Source organism: Peromyscus eremicus, chromosome 1 (assembly GCF_949786415.1).
Source record: "Peromyscus eremicus chromosome 1, PerEre_H2_v1, whole genome shotgun sequence".
NCBI lineage: Eukaryota > Metazoa > Chordata > Mammalia > Rodentia > Cricetidae > Peromyscus > Peromyscus eremicus.
The window spans coordinates 186,049,568-186,072,676 of NC_081416.1; the positions used below are offsets into that span (position 1 = coordinate 186,049,568).

The following is a 23,109-nucleotide window of genomic DNA, read 5'->3' on the forward strand; positions in this document are numbered from 1 at the left end:
TGGCTTTACAGGCAGGGGCCCTGTTCGGCAGGGCAGGCCTGAGTTGTTTGTAGCACCAGCTTTAAGCAAGTAGCTCCAGCTGTGGGTCAGTCACACCTGGGCCCAAGCTAGGGAGTTGGGCCACCCAGGCCAGAAACCGGACCTGTCCCCCAAGCCAAGCCAAGCGGTTTTTAGTGGATTCCTGTCACGTTGGGCGCCAAATGTAGATGTAACCAACCTTCTTATTACATAAGAAACACAGAACCAATGCAAAGAAGAAAGCCAAGAGGTCAGAGCTAAGAGCTAAAACCTTACCCTTCCTCCTGCGGTGGTCCTACCTCTCTGAACCAGAGCTACTTCCTGTGTTAAAGTCCTTATATAGAATTTCTGTTCTGCCTTCTCATTGGTTGCAAACCCAACCACATGACTGCCTCATCACGGCCTGTCTGTATAGGCTTCCAGGTTTTCCATGATTGGTATTGAGATTAAAGGCATGTGTATCCAATACTGGCTGTATCCCTGAACATACAGAGACTTACCTAGCTCTGCCTACCAAGTGCTGGGATTACAAGTGTATGCCACCACTGCCCTGCTTTCCTATGGCTTGCTAATAGCTCTGAACCCCGGGCAACTTTATTAACATACAAATAACATTTTAATACAAATAAAATATCACCATACTCTAAGAAAGTGTCCTCAGTTCTCCATGAATTCTGTCTCACTGTTCATTGAATTAAGTCTCCACAATAGCAAATTAAGGAACAATTAATATCGGAGAAGTGGCTCAGCAGTTAAGAGCACTTGTTGCTCTTGCAGTTTCCAGGTTCAGTTCTATGTACATGCATAGTGACTTAACTCAGGTTCCAAAAGATATATTGCCCTCTTATGGTTGCTGCAGGCACTTCATGCACAAGGTGCACAGACCTACCAATGGGAACATACCCATGCACATAAAGTTAAAATGCATAAATCTTAAGAGAAACAATAAATGATTTAGAGGTGTTAACATAAAATTTCAAGATAACAGGACAGGAAAGAACATAGAGGTGTCACTGCTAGAGTGAGAGTAAGTGTGGAGCCTGGATATGTGATTTGAAATGGACAAACTCAAATTAATGTCAAGTCAGCAATATGTATGTTTTTATTGTTATGGGAATTTCATTCATGTGTATATTATGTGCTTGATCAAATTTACTCCCTATCTCTCAGCTTTAATTACTCAGTCCCATAATGCATCCTCGCATGTCTATATTCACATTTAAAAAACTACTGAGTCCATGGCAGCTTAGGTGGATACACATGAGCCACATCTCGGAAGAAAACTGACCCAGCATCTATAATATCTCAGGTAGTCCTCTGATAATCCCTTTCACTCCTGCTGGGATTTGAGCTGGTTTAATCTTGTGCAAGTTTTTTGCCTATAGGCACATCTCCCATGTAATCATTTCTGCAGTCATGTGACAAATATGGGAACCAGATCAGGTGTGCTTGTCCTGTAATTCAATCACAATCATTTAGTTTCATGGTTACATGAACAAACAGTTCATATCACAGCAGCAGGGATCCATGGGGCAGCCTGGGAAAGTCACCACTGAGCTGGGCAGTGGTGGGAACCACAGCAGGCATTCAGGGAACCTTGGACCTTCTCAGGTCAGAGGAGCTGCAGTGCTGGCATACAGACAGTTACAGGATCAAGCGTGTGATCAGTTCACTGCTGCTGTTAGTAAGATCATGGAATCTGATATGAGTATCTTAATTCTGTTTGTAAATTTTAGATCATGCAAATTTATGATGTTTTCATTCAGCATATGATTGGCAGGATATTTACAGAAGCATGATCTGATAGAAAATTTGTATTATATGTTGTCTGCTAATATGGTTTTCTTTGCTATTCTAGCAGTTAAAAATTTAATACTTTTATCCAGGAGAATGGTTCTGGCAGGATGTAGCTAATGACGGTAATTACAGGGAGGCTAGAAACTGGGGTTCTGGCTGTGTACTGCTATTAGTACAGAAGGTTCTCTAAATATTCCTTTAGTAGAAGGGAAATGGTGCCAAATAATTGATCAACACAATAATTGATTAGAAAAATTGATCAACACAATAATTGATTAGATACGGAATTGAATGAAAAAGCTATGATGGCACAAAAGAAATTTCACTGTGGGAAAACTGCTACTATTCAAGAGCTACTATCACCGAGACTCCTTGAGCATCGGCTTGACCTCTGGAAGGCCCTTGGCCTCTTCCAGGTATTAGCTAGTCAAATCAGCTGAAATCCTACTTCATATTATTGTGGCTTGCAGCATCTTGTCACTCAACTTTATAAGAAAAATTGGCTCCGATGGTCCATTGTCTATTAGCTGAGAAAAGCACTCTTCTCATACCACATGGCCAAATTGACTTGGTGTTGCTTGGTTTGGGCTTTGTATTGTTATTAAGTATCTATCTACTGTTGTTTCTGGCTCAGATCTCACATGTACATCAACCTGGTCCCACAAGGAATCATCCTGCTCTGCCTTCTGCAGGCTGTGATTAAGGCAATGCAGGAACACAGATGGCTCAAACACTCACTTCTTTTGTTTTTAGTTTCATGATGTGTTGGCAGTCAGTGCTGTGACCGTGGACTGCTCTCAGGAGGAGGGCAATGCTTGAACCCACTCAGCTGGCACTGTACAGAGCTTGGATGTACTGGAAGTGCAGCAGTCTGGTTTTTGTGTGTGAGAATAATTCTTCCATTCTGCATTTCTCCTACTCAGGATTCCAACTACTCTGCAAATATGAGAGCTTTGTTGAATGAGTCTCCCATCACAGTGGAAAGTGAAATTCTCATAGGAGGAAGTGTAACTGTTAGTGCTGTGAGGGGAAAGGTTTTCCTAGTGGAAGTGTTAAGTTCTCCAGTGCAAGTATTTCAACTCTATAAGGGAAAGTTTCCCCATTGGAAGTATTACAGTTGAGGAGATTTTTCCCACTGCAAGTATAACAGTTCTGCTCCCATGGGGAAGGTTTCCCCAGTGCAAGTCTTAAAGCTTAGAAGGGAAAGGTATTCTTGCAGTTGAGAAGCAAGGAATACCACAAAGTCACACTGCACAACAAACCTCACACAAGAGATTTATTGAGAGGGACAAATCCAAATGTGTGTCTGCCTCTCCTCAAGCAAGAAGCATCACAGAACTGAGCTGAATACAGGGTTTATAAAGCATTTCTTGGGCACAGAGCTGTCTGGGGTGGGGATTGGTAGTCCAGAGCTTGGGCTTTTTACTCTATAGGGCAGAGCTTAGCCGCCTGTATCTGTAGGCACTGTGTCTGCCAATTAGAGTGTTGTATGTGTGGACTCTGGTGGTTGGAGTTCCTCAGTGGTCAGGCCTGACCTATAGCATGCCTCAAGGAGCTTACTTTCCACCTTATGTTTACTATTGAAAAACAATCAGGGATCGGGAAATGTTGAGGACAATATCATTAGACTATTTCTTGCTTAATAGGTGCATTGAAGTCCTCTTAGTACCATCTGGGCCCTCACCATCAGGGTATAAGCCTCTGGCTTCATAGCTAGAGGCTGGTAGTCCTGTAATAGCTACTTATTAAAATTCTGTTTAGAGATTTTTCAGATCTGTTGTTGAAGTCTAGACAAGAAGTGTATAAGTGTATAAGGCAGGGTGTGACTAGTAGGATTAAGAAAAAGAGAAAAAAGGGGTAAGAAGTATAATATCCAATTCCATATTGGACTGTCAGTGATTCACTGGCCAGAGGCATCAAGCTGTTTCTTGGAGACCAGTCTGGAGTTTTCAGATCCTATCTTTTGCTATACCTGACTCGTCAAAGAAGCTCCATTCCTCCCTAAGAAAGAGATGAAGATGACCTGTCTCTACTGTTGGTAAATCTAGTCCTAGCCAATTTTTTAGCACTATGGCGACCAGTGAGTCTATTTTGCCTTGGAGGGTAAGGATGGTCTGAGCCACCCATTGGAGTTCCTAGATAAACTTAGATGAAAACTGATACTAAATAGCTAGGGAAGTAGTCCTGCAACTCCAGTTGCAATGTCAGTGGTTATTCCCAGGACTGTGAGAAATGGTAGGATGTGAACCACTCATTTCTCCCGCCATGCATCTGTAAACCATGTAATGGTAATCAGCAAGGATTCTTCACCAGGTACCACTCCTAATTTTGGAAAGACTAACACCAGGGTACATGTCACAGACCACCCAGGAGGTCTGCAGCAGTAAACATGATTGCTGCAGAGGATGGAGTTTTGCATAGGTATTGTACCCTTGGGAAACTCTCAGACAAGATTCACATGGAGGGCAACAAAAGGTGAATAAAGGCTAGATGCTACCACTCTGGAGCCAGGCCAGATGTAACTCAATGGGATTTCTGTCACAAGGTAGGAAAGTATAGTAGTCCAATGGGTGAGGCTACAAATGGTGGTCATGAGTTTGACCTGGGAGAGACACACAGCCAGCAGGCCTCAAAGCGGCTAGGCAGAGTGTTATTCAGAAGCCGATATGCCATTAGGGCAGTCCAGATTTGTCCCATGATATTTTCAGGACCAATATGGGTAGCTCTTCAAGTTTCTGGCTACTTTTTACCATAATCTTTCTTTTGGTCATAGGGAAAACCAGCATAGATGGTAAGCCCTAGTAAAAGAGTGTTGGACAAGAGAGCTGTAGGGGACTGAATTGATCTTTGACAGACTGATATACAGCAATTTCCTAACACCATTAGGATGGGCTGTTGATTACGTGTAGGGGTCACTTGGACATTGAACATCAATAAGTTACAGCAGGTATAGATAGGAAGGAATAGAGGAGAAGAGAAGTTTAGATAATGTCATTTGTACATTGGCAGAAGTTTTCACCATTGAAAGTCCAGCATGTCAATTTTAGCCATTGAACTCTACTGAGGCTACACTGTTTGTAGTAATAGAACAAGGCTTTAAAAATATCTGAGTCCACTGAGAAGAGAGGCAGGACTGTAAAAACAACTCCACCCAAAGGAGTTTCTATATGCTCCAAGTAGGAGCAGAGAAGCAAAAGAAAACTCCAGCAGAGCATAGATAAGCTATTAGACTTCCAAGACAGAGCAGAGAGACAGGAAGGACAAGGCCACAGAGGTTGGGAAGGGCTTAAGGAAGTTGTGTGGCTTAGCAGGCTACTCCTCGGAGAAGGCAAGGAAATGAGGTAGCTTGTTCCAATAGAGGGAGAGGAGCAAGTGTGTTAATAACTAGAGAGGTACCACTATGGGGGGGCTCCTGGGGGCATAGCAGGCTTCAGGAACAGAATGAGAACACTTACTGAGTAGGCGAAGAGAGGTGGATGGTTACATCAGGCAGAGGGAAGAGGCTCATGATGACACAGAATCTAGATTTTGGATCTATTTTTGATGGGAACAGAAAAAGATGATCCATACACCATAAGAGAGTCAAATCAGCAACTTGAGTCAGTTTGAAATGTTGAGACATGGCATGGCTAAAAGGTAAGTATGGCAACTTCTGCAATGCTACTTGAAGAGAGAACTCTGGAAGGGAGTCGGGTTTGGAGACTTTTGTAAGTTAGAAGGTTGGACAGGGAATAAGGAGAGAATACAGTAATAGGTGACCGAAGGTTAACTTCTTTGATTTGTGTAAAAGAATTTCATCTGTGGCCAGAAGTACCTTCCTGTATATGAATGCATGGAGGTGTAGCTTTACTACTATATTAAACAAGCATTGTTTTAAATCCTATCTTTGGTAAACTGAATCCAGTGACTAGAAAACCCATACCTTCTGCCTAAGGCTGCCAAAGCCTCTACATACTGTATGTGTGGAACCCTTTGTCAGTAAGCACTGAGCATTGAGCACAATCTTCCCTACTTTAGCTAACTCAAATGCCTTCGCTCTAATACAGTGACTCTAACTTTCTTAATGCTGTAATACTTTAATACAGTTTCAGGTACTTGTATGTATGTCTATCTGCATGTGGGCAGAACTGCCTGTAAATGAATAGAGAAGCAGTATCTCAGTTGCTAAGACCATTGGAAATACATTTTCCTATGGTCTTAAGGAACCCCAGTGAAAGTAGATCGACCCAGACAGGGGTCACAAACCACAGGTTTAGAACTGCTGCTTTAATATCAATATTCTGTTTACAGCATTGCAGGAAATATTAATGAGTTCAACAAATGTTTTATTAAATACTTGGCCTAGGGAGATTCAACTTATGTATCTGCCTATTCACCCCATTTGGGAACTGAAAACAGAACCAAGTCCAATTTGATGAACCAATGACCTTTATTGGAGTTACTGAAAGGAATATGGGACAAGGGACTCAAACAGTCACTATTGTGAAGCTTGAAACCTGCACTGATACAGCTTAAGAATACTGGACATCTGAAGAATATTGCAGATCTACATGTAGGAGAGCATAGCATACTATCTTGGTGGCTCAGTTTGCAAAATCCTCTTCTAAGTGGCATGATTTGTCTGACTTTCTCCGTTTGAGTTTGGGATACTGAATCCTGTCGGTTTCTGGGATTTCTTAAAGCTATTATTGTGGTGTATTTCCTTGCTAAATCAGCTTCCCTTTAGAATGGATCATTTCAGTCTCCGGGAACCTGTTAAGCAACATCACCTTCTTCAGGCATCTCCATTTTGTCTTCATTATGAAGGATTTATGGCTGAACAAGTAAAAACTTTAATGAAAAAGTTCCTACACTGTCACATTTTCAGAATTTCCTCAGCATAAACTCTTGATGTTTTCTAAGATTTGAAGAGTACGTAAATATTTCACAAGTTTCTCAAGTTCATAATGATGCTGTCATGTGGAGCCTTGAGTGTTGCTAAGAATAGAGCTTGGATGAAGCAAATGCCATATTATTTCCTATGGAAACATTTCTCCCCAATGTGAATTTTCAAATGTTTACTTAGATGTGAGAGGCAGGTAAAGGCTTTTCTCCATACTTTACATTTATAAAGCTTCTCCTTTGTATGAATCTTTGATGTCTTCCAAAACTGGTGTTATAGATAAACAATTTCTCACACTGACTCAATTTGTAAAGTTTCTCTTCTGTATAAATTCTCTGATATGTTCTAAGATATGAGCCAACAGTAAATAAATGATTTCTCACATTTGATAAATTGGTATGTTTTCACTCTTGCGTGTATTCTCTGATGTCTTCTCAGAGATGAGGATTTACATTAACAATATCTGAAAGGGTCCTCTCGTATGAATACTCTGATGTATTCTAAGATTAGCTTTCTTAGAAATGCACTTGTCATTTTGATATACATTACACTTGTAGGGCATCTCTCATATGAATTTTTTGATGTTTTCTAAGGCTGGTTTTCTGATTAAAAGATTTCTCACACTGACTACATTCATAAGGCTTTTCTCCTGAATGAATTCTCTGATGTGTTCTAAGAGATGAGGCACTCCTAAAGGATTTGTCACATTCACTACATTTGTAAGGTTTCTCTCCTGTATGGATTTTCTGATGAGTTGTAAGACTGCCTTTAAGGGTAAAGGATTTGTCACATTCGGTACATTTGTAAGGCTTCTCTCCTGAATGAATTCTCTGATGAGTTCTAAGACTGCAATTCTGGGTAAAGGATTTGTCACATTCAGTACATTTGAAAGGTTTCTCTCCTGTGTGGATTCTCTGATGAATTCTAAGACTACTTCTCTCAGTAAAAGATCTGTCACACTGACTACATGTATAAGCTTTCTCTCCTGTATGAATTCTCTGATGAGTTTTAAGATTGACTTTCTTAGAAAATAATTTGTCACATTCACTACATTTGTAAGGTTTCTCTCCTGTATGTATTCTCTGATGAGTTGTAAGATTACGTTTCAGGGCAAAGGATTTGAAACATTCACTACATTTGAAAGGCTTTTCTCCTGAATGAATTCTTTGATGATTTCTAAGTTGACATTTCTGGGTAAAGGATTTGTCACATTCATTACACTTGAAAGGTTTCTCTCCTGTATGTATTCTTTGATGAATTCTAAGAAGGACTTTCATGATAAAGGACTTGTCACATTCACTACACTTGTAAGGTTTCTCTCCTGTATGGATTCTCTGATGAGTTCTAAGATGGTCTCTCTTGGAAAAAGATTTCTCACATTCACTACATTTGTAAGGTTTCTCTCCTGTATGTGTTCTCTGATGAGTTCTAAGACTGTCTTTCTGGGTAAAGGATTTGTCACATTCACTACATGTGTAAGGCTTAACTCCTGTATGAACTACCTGATGTCTTCTAAGATTTGCACCATGGATAAAGCATTTGTCACATTCACTACATTTGTAAGGTTTCTCTCCTGTGTGTATTCTCTGATGAGTTATAAGATTGCTTTTCTGAGTAAAGGATTTCTCACATTCATTACATTGGTAAGGTTTGTTCTCTGTGTGAATTCTCTGATGCGCTTTAAGATTTGAGGAGGTAGAAAGGGTTTTGCCACATTCATTACATCTGTAAAGTTTCTCTCCAGTTTGAGTCCTGTAATGTCTTTCAAAGTCTGATGTATGATAAAAGCACTTACCACATTCTGACAATTTGTAGGAATTTTCTTCCCAGTGGATCTTGTAATGTACTTTGAGATGTAACAAATGCAGAAAGGATTTACCACATTTTGTACATTTATAGGGTTTTCCTGCAGTATGTGATCTCTGATGTCCACTGAGGCTTGAGTACATCTTGAAGTATTTTCCACATTTCTTGCATTGGTGTGGTTTCTTTCGATGGTAGATTTGTTTCAGCATGTGTTTAGAGTCAAATACTTTATCATACTTTGTACTTTTGTGTTCTTTATTTTCTGTATGGATTCTTTGATTTTGAATAACCATGGAACAGAAATTTAAACAGTTTATACAGTCTTTATATTTGCAGTATTCTTCTCCCGTCTTCCCATTTTTATGTCTGTTTTTGTTTGGTGATTCAACAGAGGCGTGACTGTGGGTAGCGAATCTGTACTTGTTGCAATTTTCTGTAGTATCATTTGTGTCATGTGGTGCACACAGGGAGAGTTCATGAACCATTTTGTCCAGATCATTACATTTATAAGCCTTCTCTTGGATATTCACATGCTCATGGACAATATGTGTTGTACCTTGATCCAAGACCTTCCCATATTTATCACATATACGATGGTACTCTGGAAAATTAGTGCAATTATGGATCATAGGGATTCATGCATAAGCAATTCAATAACTGATGTTTTCTTAGACATGTATACAAGCAATTGTCAAGGAGAGAGAGATCTCTGCAATGGTCTTTATTGTTTCAAAATCATTAAATGGATATTCATAAGAGCATCCAGTCTGATCTATATCAAAGCACAATGACCAACAAAAGCCTTCTCATGCTTATATAAACACCATACCTTGCAGAAGGTAGGGCAAATAGGTAAGTGAGCAGTAAAAAACTCTGAGAAAGAAGCTCTCTGAAGGATCATTTGAAGAATCTTTTTCTATTTTCTTGTTTATGTTTTTGATACAGAGTCACACTGTGAAGCTTTGGTCAGTTGGGAACCCATTATATACCCCAGGTTGGCATGGAACTCACCATATACTCTTGCATCAGCATCCAAAGTGCTAGGATTCAAATCATGCTGGGCCAGTACTAAACATAGAGAACATAAGTAAAAAAGAAAATAATTAAACAAAAATAACAGCCTTTTCTCCATTAAAAAACTGACTGCATTTTAATCATCACAAATAGGTAAATAGTTTAATGCAATAGTAAAATTAAAATATTCCAACTATTATGTGTACTGTAGTATATTTCCTTGCTCTGAATATTCTATTTTCTTTGAACTTTGAAATTTTCATTAAAAACTAGATAAGAGAGTGGGATACATTACATAGAATATTGCACCGAGTATGGCATTCCAGAGAACACAGAAAAACATAAAGAAAGCACCATGAAAAAGTTATATTGGTAACAAGTATTTCCCACATCTCTGGGGGTCTCTAGATAATTCAGACAGTTTACATATACACAAATTAGATAAATAAAAAGGATGAGTCATGAATTCTGCAAGAGCATTCTTACCCACAAAGACTAGATTGTTGTAATTCTCTAACATCACATCCATGTACAATGCCCTCTGAGCACAGTCTAGATATTCCCATTCCTCCTTTGAGAAGTCCACATCCACATTCCTGAATGATAACAGACCCTGTAATACAAAATTACTTATGTACAATGTGCTGCTGAACAAAATGCATTCCTAGGCAAAAGAAACTTAAAGAATAGCAGACATATTTGTGATACAAATGGGATATGGCAATTATTCAAGGACAAGAGTTTTCTAGAAGTGCTGTAGGGATGTGTCAGAAGTTGAGCATTGCTGTTCTTCCATAGACAATGTATAGAAAGACAATGCTTACATATGGTCTCTCTCCTTCGTGAATTCTCTGATGTATTCTAAGACCTGAGCAACAGACAAAGGATTTATCTCTTCAGTTTCGATTCTGTAATGTCCTTTAAAGTCCTTTAAAATGTCTTTCATTTGCTAGCATGCTCATGTAACTATACGATATATTTTCACCCCAGTTCTCTGAGAGCCAATGCTTTCTTTGGAACTCTCCAGTTAGGAGGCATACATACTACACACAAATACATTCAAGAAAATATACTGATATACATAAAATCAAATTAAAGTTTAATTTTAATAAAAGATGCTTCCAATAGTCATAATGATTACTGTGTTTTCTATCTCTGTGATATAGAATATATCACAGAGTGCTAGGATTCAAATCATGCTGGGCCAGCACTAAACATAGAGAACATAAGTGAAAAAGAAAATAATTAAACAACAGCCTTTTCTCTATTAAAAAACCTACTGCATTTTAATTATCAGAAATAGGTAAATAGTTTAATGCAATAGTATACATTGCATTAAACTGTAAAGATACTCTGTGAAAACAGGAGTAGTCACACAACCAGCAAATGTTTAGGGAATATAATATATTTGAGATACAGATGTAGGAATGTATGATTAAGAACTCTGTGTTAATATAAGGTAGAATCCCTGTGTCACATCTTAGATGGTCAACTTATGAAGAACAATATTGCTTCCAAGGTGTACAACTGTTGTCCTGGCTGAAATATGGACACTAGCTCAATCCTGTCTGCAGGTGGGTCATACATACTCAATTATAACATACTCAGTCGAGATCCTGAGGCCTAGGTACAAATGCTGCAAGTTTTCGAGAACAAAGAGGTAGAATATGGAATGCAGAATTCGTGGATGAACTAAAAGTCAGAGTTTTTTTCTTTAAAAAGTAAAGAGTATAAAATCAGTACATACATCCAACATTCCAACACCCTTAGAATCAAATACTTTATGAAGATATTTCATGAGAATATTTAACAAACAAGAAGTAAATACAAAATTCAGCCTTAGACACCTTATCTAGACATCAGACATATTAGACATCAGCAGTAGATATATTATCTACATTTTTCTAAAAGTTAATACAAGCAGCACAGATAAAAATTTCATGAATTTGATATAGTGTTTCACTACATAATAGTTACAAATGTAAGTGTAAATAAATGGCATATGACAATGCATTCAAATGTAGTAGAAAAATTTTCTGTGATCAAAACAAATAGATTGAATGGGGATTGTACTAACTCCTCATTAGTTTTGAATACATTATTGCTTATGACATTGACTCAACTGCAAATTTGAATCTTCTAATCACAACTCTATTCTTTACTTCAGTATTTAAGCTCAGTCATCTTCCAGGATTTTAGGTTGAACAGATACGTATCATTTATAATTCTTCTTTCAACATTCAAAAACTAGACAGCTCAAGGTTATATACTATCTCTGGCACAAATGTGTACCAGAAGAGTAAATCTTGGGGCTAGAGACATGGCTCAGAGGTTAAAGGAACTCGCTGTTCCTGCAGAGAATCCTAATTCAATTCTCTCTACAACATGGCAGTTCATGACATTGCCTGACTTCAGTGCCAAGGGTTTGCAGCTCACCTAAGTGATACAGGTGCATAATGCACCATCCTTTGTACATTAAAAATGCATATGAACACTCATATACTTAAATAAAATATTATTATAAAAGAAGAAATAAAAACTTCTTTAGAATTCCTCCCTATGTAATACATTGCTTCAAGGAGAGGAAAACATGGGGTAGAGGAAGCCTTCTTCCTCCAAAAGAAAAGAGAACAAATTACAAGGGATAGTCATTCATGCTTGAAAATTGATGGCTATGTGCAATAACTAGTCAATACTCTCTAGAAAATTCTTACTAATATATTCCATTTTATGTAGTACAAATGTGGACACAGCAGGGCTTATGACCCTCCTGAAAAATAAAACAAAAAGAGAGAGAAAATAATAATCTGTCTACTGAGAACATCCCACTGAGCATTAAACAGAACCTCTCCTGAGACAAAACTTTCAAATGTCAACATACTCATCATTTCTGTGTTTCAGATGTCAAAGAGAGAAACCAGTATATTACAATGTGAATTTGCTCACAGACACATCAATTTTATGGCAAGAACAAGGGACATGCTACTTCCATCATCTGTGCCTCTATGATGCATAGGAAATATTTAATATTAAGATTTCAGACTAATTTGACTTTTCTATACATTTCTCAGGGATGTCTTGAAAAATAATCTATGTATTTACATGTCCACATTCATAAGCCTGATTCTGGAAACCTGACCATTCCAAAATGCAATTTATATGGCACATAAAATCTTCTTCCCTCATGAATATCAAAGGACACATGTCCATCCTATGTAGAAACTGGTCATCAATATATTTCTATGAGCATCAATTACAATAGATCCTCTTTCAGAATTGCAGGGCTTAAGTCATTGAAATTTATGTCCTCACAGTATAAAATCAAGTGAAAGTATAAGGGGGCAAATCTAATCACTTAATTTTGATTATCAGAGGAAAAAAACACATAAATCATAGAAAATAACTTTAATAACATTACGATATATAGAGAATTGAAGTCATGAATGGTTTCAACAATAAAAATCAAATTTCAAAGAAAAGTAGACATGATACTGACCTGGGGAGCATTTATCAGAGAAGAATTCATTCTTCTTATTGCTTTTCTCTGAATTTTCTGTTTCAGATCAAGGTGTCAAAAATGCAAATCTAAAATTAATACAACTCTGTAATGGATAATGCCAGACCACATAAAAGACCCCAAACCCAAAATGATTCCAGAAAACGTGTAAACATTCCTTCAGACAGGAGATCATGGGAGGATATTTAGAATGGGGGAAGAAAATGACGGTCTATATTCATGCTAAAAATCAAGTTCAAGCCAGCTTTTCTTTTTCTGTCCCCTCTGAGTTCACCTTAAAGGGTGTTCATGCTTCTAATACCAAGTTTCCCAAGCTTCTCCTATGACAAAAAGGTGTGAGTGCCCTGGCTTTTCTATAATGTGGATTTCAGCACAGATTACAAACAATGATGTGGTGGCTTGAAAGGTGATGGTGCCCAAAGGGAGTGGCACTACTAGGAAGTGTGTCACCATGGAGGTGGACTTTGAGGTCTCCAGTGCCCAAAGTATGCTCAGTGAGAGAGTTCACTTCTTGATGCCCGTGGATCAGGATGCATTACTCTCAGCTCCTTCTCCAGCACCATGCCTGCTTGCATGCTACAATGTTTCCTGCCATAATGATTATGGACCAAAACTTCGAAACTATAAGCCAATCAATTAAATGTTTTCTTTTATAAAAGCTGCTGTGGTCATGGTGTCTTTTTACAGTAATTGAAACCCTAAGATAAATGGTAATGCTAACATGTCTAAAACTTGTGAGTCCACTGCCTTTTCAAACATGTGGATTTCAGTACAGATTACAAATGGTGGGAATGCTAACATGACTAAAACATATCTCTTTCTGTAAACTCAGATTCTTGAAAGCTGCATGAAACTGACTTGAATCTACCTTTCATGGGTCAATTGGACTACAGATAACAACTCCTGTCAATCAACAGCCTAAGTTCCCACTTTTCCTGGCATTGCGACTCCCCTCCATCAACTACCAGGACTATGGACCTAAAAGTTTCAAAAGTATACCTAAGGAAAATTTTCACTCTAAACTCCTTAGCTGTACTTTCTGCCCCTAATATATATCTATCTCTTGCAGCATGGTGCCAGGTCCAGGTGTCCTCTCAAAACCTGCATCCCTACAGCTTACAGCAGCTGCAACAGCAGCATCTTCAGAAGCTTATGTCAATATCTGCTGAGGCAAGGCACATTTCCATTGTCAGGTACAAGCCGCATACTCCCATATGTGACACGATCACCACTTAAGTGTCCATTCTTCACAGTTCTCTGTCATGCTTGTTCTGTCTCCTGATCTATCTGTTTCTCTGTCCATCTCACTGTTCCATGTCCCCACTCCAAGATGGTCTTTTACTTCTCTTCCAATAAACCTCTTGCACTAGATCTGTTGTTCATAGTGTGTTCTCTTAGCAGCACACCTTGGAAGGGCCCATCAAAGGTACCATATCACCACTGTATCCTTTCACCTTTACATTGCTACAAATGATATATGAGAATACAAACTATTTGCAGGTGAAAATATCAGAGATCAGTTGCAATGATGGACATTGACAAAAAGATCCTCTCTAATGGATGTTGAAACACAATTCAAATTAATTTCATGCCAGGGATGTAGGACTGCCCTAACACCCACAAAACCATCAATTCAAGGCACAAAATATGTAGAATCAGTGAGAGAAGTCACACAATCATGTCAATATATCCGTATTATCATATACAGTGGCAGTTGGAATTATGAATGCATGAAAGCCTGTCTACCCACCTGAAACCTGCCTCCAAACATACATGAAATACAAGGGGACTAATGTAATAAAAATGGGGATAATGAGGGATGGGAACCCAGAACGATGAGAAGGTAACTGCAAGCTCTCTGGAAAGTCCAGACACAAAATGTAAATAGTACAACAGAGGAATTAGAACCCATGGGTGAAGCTAAACTCCAAGAGCTTTGTAATAGCCACAATGGCAAAGAAAATAGATAATGCAGATATCACAGATGCCCTGATGGTGGCATTCCTACAGACGAAAGGCACTATATAAGGTAGTGGGGGAGAAAAGTCATTAATGGCCTTACCCACATGTAACATTCAGTGCCACACCACCAAGCTGCCTGGCACAGGATATCTGTCCATTGATGTAGCAGGGGCCAGGAGAGATAAAGCAACAGGCTGATCAGCATCCTCACTGTGCACTTCTATGTCTCTTCTGTAACTACTTTCCTCTCCTTTAGTCTCAGGACTGTAAGTGATTTCTGGTATATTTTGTTCATTAGGGGAAATTTTCTGCATATGAGATAATTCAGCAAATTGTTTAAGACAAACTCCAGACAGCCAGTCAGAATCTGTGTCACTCTGGATTGTAGGAATGTAGAGGAGGTTTAGAGGAATGCAGGGGGACAGAAGGATATAAAACACTGTATAAGTGAGCTTGGGACTCACACTTTATATATACACTGGCTAATCCTGTGTGTGTCAGCCTTGCATAAAAAAAGTTGTTCCCTGGATCACAGCTTAGCGGTTACTTCTCTTGATTTCCTAAAACAATGCCAAAGTGAGAAGACAGTATTCTGTGTTATGAATTGCTATCTGATTAAGTTTCTGGCTAGTTCCAGAGAAGGAAATGTGTGAAATACATTGAAAACCTGGCTAAGAGCCAATGACTGAAAGGGTGACAGTCTATAGGAGGGAATCCACTCATGACATTTTAGTACATGTACAAATATTCAAACTGCCTTTATCTGGTTGTGTTCACAAATAACCTAGTACTGCTGCAGCCTATGCAGAGAACCTTGGTATACAATGGGCAAAAGTTAGTTCAGGGATTTGTAACAGGTCTCATATACAGAATGAATGACTCATGACCGGAGAGTCATGAAGAAGAAATCCAATGACCTGGTTAAAATCCCAGGAAAGATAACAGAATTGGGGACAAATATTCTATTAGCAGAAGAATAGAAAGGTTATCATTGAAACACAAAATACATCAAATAATCTTCCCAAGAACACACAGGAGAAAACTAAGATTACATGGAAGCACAAAGAATCTGAGTGTACAGAGCAACCCCAGGTACACAGAGCAGAGCCTGAGTTGTCCTAGCTTTGATTCCAGATGACACTGCACAGTCACGTGATCACTAGAATGAGGGAGTATCAGAAGAGTTGATATACAGCCCCATGCAATAAAGTAGCAGATCCCAAAACAAAACAACAGCAATGGCCATGTGAATGTCACCAAAATAACACAGGCATGATGCACAATAGGCAGCCTCATCAATCAAAAGTACTGGGAAATGCATCTACATAGACAATAAATATGAACCTGGTTTGATTCTCTAGCGCTATAAAGTAAATTAAAGACTTTCATGTATGCTGGGAGAGTAAATTGGAAAAAAATGGGTATGTGCAATTATAAGCACACACACACAAAAATATAAAATCCAAAACAATGAAGAAATAGACTACAAAGCAGACAAATTTATGAGCTAGCTTTTCATGGTATGATAAGTTAAAACCCAGAATATATCATAAAGTAAAGAAAAAAATCACAAAATAAAGAAATAGTAATCAATTCAATGAAGAAGCAAGTGATTTGAATAGATTATGCTAAAACGCAGTTAGAAGAGCAAATAAATACACATTAAAATGCTCCACACTGTTAGGCATGAAAAAATACTCACCTAATATGCACTGAACTCCTGTCCCTACAGAGTCAAATGTCCACATTCAAGGACCTGGATAACAACAAATCCTGCAGACAATGAAAAATAAAGAAGTCAGAGACACGGTGTTAGGGGGAATCCAACTTACCTCAGCCACCATGTACTCAATGTACAGCTTCTTCAACAACCACACAAGCAAAAATTCACAGAACATTCAACTATATTGCACATGTTGTTCTGTATGAATAACTAATTACAGTACATTCTTACAAAAATGAAATACTGACAAACGTGTGTGAATCGAAAAAGCAGATGAAAAAAAAGAATGCATATATGAGAGGTGAACACTGGCACACATTTCTAATGTTCTAATTCAAACATGGGAACACAATCCAAGAGTTTATCTTAGGTAAGAATTCTAAGCAAAAAATTTGAACAGGAATGGGGAATTTTTGTAAAATAGAAAAAAATTCATGAAAAGCTGGTATGAAATTTTCAGAAAGAACAGAGTTAAAAACTCTTAAGAAGCGTAAAAAAAGATTTCACAATTTCTTAAAATTATAGCAATGAAAACCCATGAGTATTGGCTTGGAGAAAGACAACAGGTGATATCAATGGGAAGACAATAAAGACAGATCTAAATCTCTGCTGAGATACTAAGCAGGTTTTATCAATGTCCTGACAGCATCATTTTAGAAAACGGGAAATGTGACTCTCAAAAGGAATAGACTCTAAAGAAACTACCAAAAATGTCAAAGAGAGCTATCTGGAAACAAACATAGAGGCACCACTTTTCCCAATTTTACAACATACTAAAATTAAAGTACTGAAAATCATTTGTATTTATATGAAAACACAAAATATATATGAATATTATGGGATGTCATTACTGTCATGCAAAGTCAAGTAACCTTTCTCCTCTTAGGATTTCACTTTCCTCTGTGAGACTCACTCACACAAAGCTCACATACTTGCAGAATAATTTTCCTTGGAATCCTGAGGAGCAACGCAGACTGGAAGGGAACTATTCTCACACACACAAAACAGACTGCTGCAATTGTGGCACATCCAGTGTCTGTACAAAGCCAGCTGAGCAGGCTGCAAACACTGCCTCTGCTCCTGAGAGCAGTCCATGGTCACAGCACTGACTGCCAACAAATCATGAAATTAAAAACAACACAAGTGAGTGTTTGAACCATCTGTGTTCCTGCACTGCTGTGTCCCAGCACCAAGAAGGCAGAGGCAGGCAGATCCCTTGGGGGCCCAGTTTGGTGTGCATGGGGAAATGTGAGCCTGACAGGGCAAATGAGTGATATACTTACTCAACAAAACAAAGCCCAAAACCAAACAACACCAATCAAATTTGTTCATGTGTTATGGGAAAATGGTTTGTTGTTGTTGTTGTTTTTTTTTTTTTTTTTGGAAAGAGGAGAAATAAGACACAGTCGAATTTTTATGGTTGGGTGATAAAAAATATTTGACCAATGCTTTCTAATTTTCTCCTAATCTATAGTTCATCTTATCATTGTAAAAAGAGCATGGCTTGCTATCCTCTCCTAGCATGCATACATGCTGCACTCTTCCAGACTCTAAGGTATAATATTAAGAATGAAGCATATGAAAACATGTGTCTGAATGCTGTATTTACATCCTAATGTGCATGAGTCCCAGATAGAAATTAATAGCAGAAAAAAGTGTGCTTACTAAATGTTAATATTTACAACCATAGCTTTTAAAGCTTGCTAAAATATACTTCCTGATTCAATAAAATCTGCAGTGGCTCCTTATGTCATTAATACCTAAAAAGCTCTCGGGGGATGCCAAGTTGCCATTCCGAAAGGCCATTCAACTGAATAGACAACTGGTAAGAGGGGATTTAGAAAGAATGGATGAATTTGAATTCAAGGAGCTTTATAATTCCCATGATGGCCAAAACAACCATGTTTGCAGACAACAGGAAATGCAAATCCTTTACCAGGTCATGCTTCTGTAAATATCCTGAAGATCATAACATGAAGGAAAACATCAGGATAAGTCCCATTTCACATCATCTAATGCTTTCCAACAGGGTTAACACATCCACAGCAGAACTTCAGACTCTGTGTTTTCATGAGCAACTGCAGAGAACTAATCGCACCCTTGGTTCTGTTCCTGCTGGTTTCGAAACACTGCAGCTCCTGTGAGCAGGGAAGTTCCAGGACTGCCTGGATGCTTACCGTGGCTCCCATCACTGCCTTGTTGAAAGACTCTCCCAGGCCAAACACGGCCCATGCTGCTCTGATATCAACTGTTTGTTCCTGTCACCACGGCACTCAGGGCTCTGATGAAATTAGAGAACAGGCACAGCTGATCTGGTTTCCATATCTGTCACATGAATGTCACTGCAGTAGTCCTTCAGGGAAGCTGTGCCTGCATGCAAAAACCCTGTACAAGATTAACCCAGCTCAGACCCCAGGATCACTGCACCACTCCCTGAGATATTATAGGCAACTCTCAGCCTTGGAAGAGGCAGAGTCAGTTTTCTTCAAAGATATGGCTCATGCACATGAGACTAGGAAGAAGCAGACACAGTAATTTAAAAGAACTGTGAAAATGGAAATGTGAGGAAGTATCATGGGAGTGCCTAACCGGAGCTGAGGAAGATGGGGTGAGTTTGAACAAAGACATGATATATACATGAATGAAATTCCTAACACAATAAAAACCAATACATATCGCTGACTTGGCATTAATTGCTTCAGTTTGGCCATTTCAAATCACATATTAAGGCTCCACACTTACTCTCACACTAACAGTGACAACTCCATGTTCTTTCCTGTCCTGTTATCTTGACTCCTCATGAAACACCTCTACATCATTTACTGTTTCTTTTTCTTAAGGTTTATGTATTTTACGTGCATGGGTGTTCGGCTGCAGGGGCCATAAGAGGACAACAGATAATTTGGAACCTGAGTTACAGAAGGCTGTTAAGTCACCATGCATGTACAGGGAATTGATCCTGGAAACTGCAAGAACAACAAGTGCTCTTAAATGCCAAGCGACCTCTTCAGCACTTGGTTTATTGTGCCTAAATTAGGTATTGTGGAGACTTCAGTCAATGAAGAGTGAGACAGAATGAATTCATGGAGTCCTGAGGACACTTTCTTAGATTATCAGAGTGTCACTCATGAAAAATAGTGACACAGAAGTGGGGTGACAAAGACACACTGAGAAGTTTTGGCAGCAATAGGTGCTGGTTGTAAAAGTCAATCTGAAATAGGATATGGAAAGATATTTAAAGGGTTATGTAGAAATTAGGGGGCTGGAGAGATAGCTCAGAGGTTAAGAGCACTGGCTGTTCTCCCAGAGGTCCTGAGTTCAATTCCCAGCAACCACATGATGGCTCACAACCATCTTTAATGAAATCTGGTGCCCTCTTCCAGCCTGCAGTGATACAGGCTGAACACTATATGCATATTAAAGAAATACTTTTAAAAAAAAAAAGGTGTGTAGAAATTAATGAAATAGAGACTAGAAAACAATACAATGAGTCAAGGAAACAGACTTGTTTCTGTAAATTGACAAAAGTATGGATGAAGCATTTTTCACCTAATCCAAAAATAAAAGAATGAATCTCCAAGTAATAGAACTGAAGTTGAAAAAAGGACACTGCAGTGTATCCCAATGACATCAGAGTTACCTTATAGAGTATTGTAGAAAATCATACACAAAAAAATTGGAATTGAAGAAAAAATGGACAAACAACTAAAAACAAGTGAAAAACTCAACCTGCTAAAGTATAAAGTTAGAAAGGCATTAAACAGTGCTGAGACTGAGGCAAGAAGTCTCCTTAAATGTATCTGAGGACAGGACAGATTAGGAACTGAATTCTCCTTTCCTTTAGAAAAATCTTATAATTGTACCACAAGGAGAATATTGCATAAAACACACACAAAAAAAAAATGGTAAAAAGTCATCATAGAAAGCTAGCTTTACAACAACACCCAAAGCAGATGGGCCCAAACAAGTATATACAAAGAAAAATGACAGACCAGATTCCAGAATCAACACAGACATAGAGATTGTCTCTAAATTACATGGAAATGGAATGCAAGCTGATACAATGCCAAGAATGTAACACTGTTTCAACACATAAATTAATCAATGCTAGACACCAAATATGTAGACTCAGTGAGAGAAGAAAGATGATCATGTCATTAGATCCAAGAAGGGTCTGTGGCAAAGTATCATATCTGCTCATTATCAAAGCTCTGAAGAATATTACAAAAAAAGGAATATGCTTCAGCATAATAAAGACAATCAGACATAATCCTAAACCTAACAATACAGAAGGACAACTGGAATCATTTTGCCCTAATCAGGACAGAGAAGGGTGACTTCCACACTCAAAACACTGCATCATTGGGTACACAGTTCAAGGACAGAGAAAATTTTGCAGACCACTCACAGTGTCTAAAAAATATCTTAAGACTCCCCATGTCAAAAACTGCTATGCAGGCTGGGACTGTAGAGAGAGAGATCAATGGCCATACCCAGATTTGGATCCTGTGTGCTGTAATACCAACCTGCCAGGAAAGGAACACCCACTGGTGTCATTTTGGCAAGACTACTGTTGGTATCAGAAGGCCTTCTGGTTTCATCTGAAGCTGGCTCCAAAGAAATACATGGATAGTACTAGGAACCTGGCCAAAAGCCAGTGATAGTGAAGGTCAACAGGCCCTAGGAGGGACTCCACTACTGACATTCTGCCTCAGGTACAAATATTCAATCTGCCTTTTACTGGTTCTGTTCACACCATACCTTGGTGTTGCTTTCGGCCTGGGTCTAAGAATCTTTGTTCTCAATGGGCAACAGTTATTTCAGAAAGTCATAACCCATCAAATAGTGAGAACAACTGACTGCTTACTGCACAGGCTATAATGGGAATTCCATCTTCTCAAATCTAAATTGCAGAGAATATTACAGAAGACCAGGTAAAAGATTTTAAGGGCTGGAGGAGGAAAAGGTGACATGTGAAAAACTGTCTAGCCATATGCCACGCCAGTTGGAATCATGGATGCATTATGGCCTGGATACCTGGCCCAAACCTGCCTAAACCATATGAAATATGAGGGAAAAAACTGGGAAGGAAACATGCCTACCCAGAGATAGGACAGAGAGTAACAAGGGGTAATGGTGAGTGGATAAACCTATGAAATCACTAAATATCACTACTTATTATTCACAAAATTTATACAAATAGAACTTAAGAGGAGATACCAATGTCTATTTGGTGGTAGAACTTTTGTTTGATACTATCTGATTTTGTTTCTATTTATTTAAAACTGAACAGTAACAATTTTTTTTAAAAAAGTTGTAAAAGGAAAAACCTAACCAAGCACAAAAAAGACATAAAATAGAAACTTGAGTTCACTGAAGGAATGGAGGATGACACTGGAAGATGGGGAAAACAGGCATGAATGTGGAACAGAATGCATTATTGTGAAAATAACAGTGTTAAAATATATGATTAACTCAAAGTCCATGACAATCAAGCTATACCCTTGATTTACTCCTCAGGTACAGTAAAGAGACTGCTACAAATTTACACTATTTACAAATGACAAAATTACAAAGACTCTAAGAGTGCAGAGCAAAGCTTGAGTCATCCCAGCTGTGATTTCAGGTGACACTGCAGACCCACGGGAACAGCAGCACCATAGCGGTAGCAGAAGAGCAGACACCTAAAGCAGTAAGAGCAGCAGATCCAGAACCAATCCGACCTGCCGTGACCAAATGAATTTCACCAAAACGGCATTAACGTATGTTACTCAATAGAAAGCCTCGTCAACCAGTGTTGTTGGGAAAGGTAAATACCCACATATAAAAATGAAAATAGGTGAAAAGCAATGAACTGGTGAAATTTGACTGTGTTCAATTGAAAAAATTACTTAGAAATGGTAGTAACTGAAAGTATGAAGAAATAGTCTACAGAATGGAGATATGTATTATCAAACAATTCATTGAACAATACATAAATACCCAGAGTTTATCAAGGAGACAAAAAAATCAAAAGCAAATATTAATATCAAGAAATAACGCCCCCAAAAGTGACAACGTACAAAAGCTTTGACATAACCTAAATGTAAATAGCACACGTTCCACACGATTAGTCATGTAGAAAGTGTTGATCTAAAGTACACTAACATCTCTCGGCCCGGTCAGTGTCCACACTCAAGGTCCTAAACAATTACCAACACTGAAGACAACGCAGGAAGAGCACCGAGACCGGCTCACGCCACATGCTACAGGTCTAGGGAAAGAGCTTTACTGGGGGCGGAGGATGAGAAAAAGAGCGAAAGGCCGTCTCGGAGTGGGGACGTGACGGGGACGTGACAGAGACAGAGACAGAGAACAGTCAAGAGAGCAAGCTAGGAGCATGAGAGAGAA

At 38.7% G+C, this 23,109-nt stretch overlaps 1 protein-coding gene across 1 annotated transcript; it reads right to left on the minus strand.

Moving 5' to 3' along the window:
* Positions 1 to 6,225: 6,225 nt before the first annotated feature.
* Positions 6,226 to 16,962, minus strand: LOC131894073 (oocyte zinc finger protein XlCOF6-like). Its single transcript, XM_059244223.1, is given in 7 exon segments — positions 6,226 to 7,263; positions 7,265 to 9,104; positions 9,515 to 9,571; positions 10,004 to 10,130; positions 10,342 to 10,385; positions 13,014 to 13,070; positions 16,699 to 16,962. Coding segments are annotated over 7 exon segments (2,289 nt in total). The 5' UTR covers positions 16,745 to 16,962; the 3' UTR covers positions 6,226 to 7,145.
* Between the last annotated feature and the right edge of the window lie 6,147 nt (positions 16,963 to 23,109).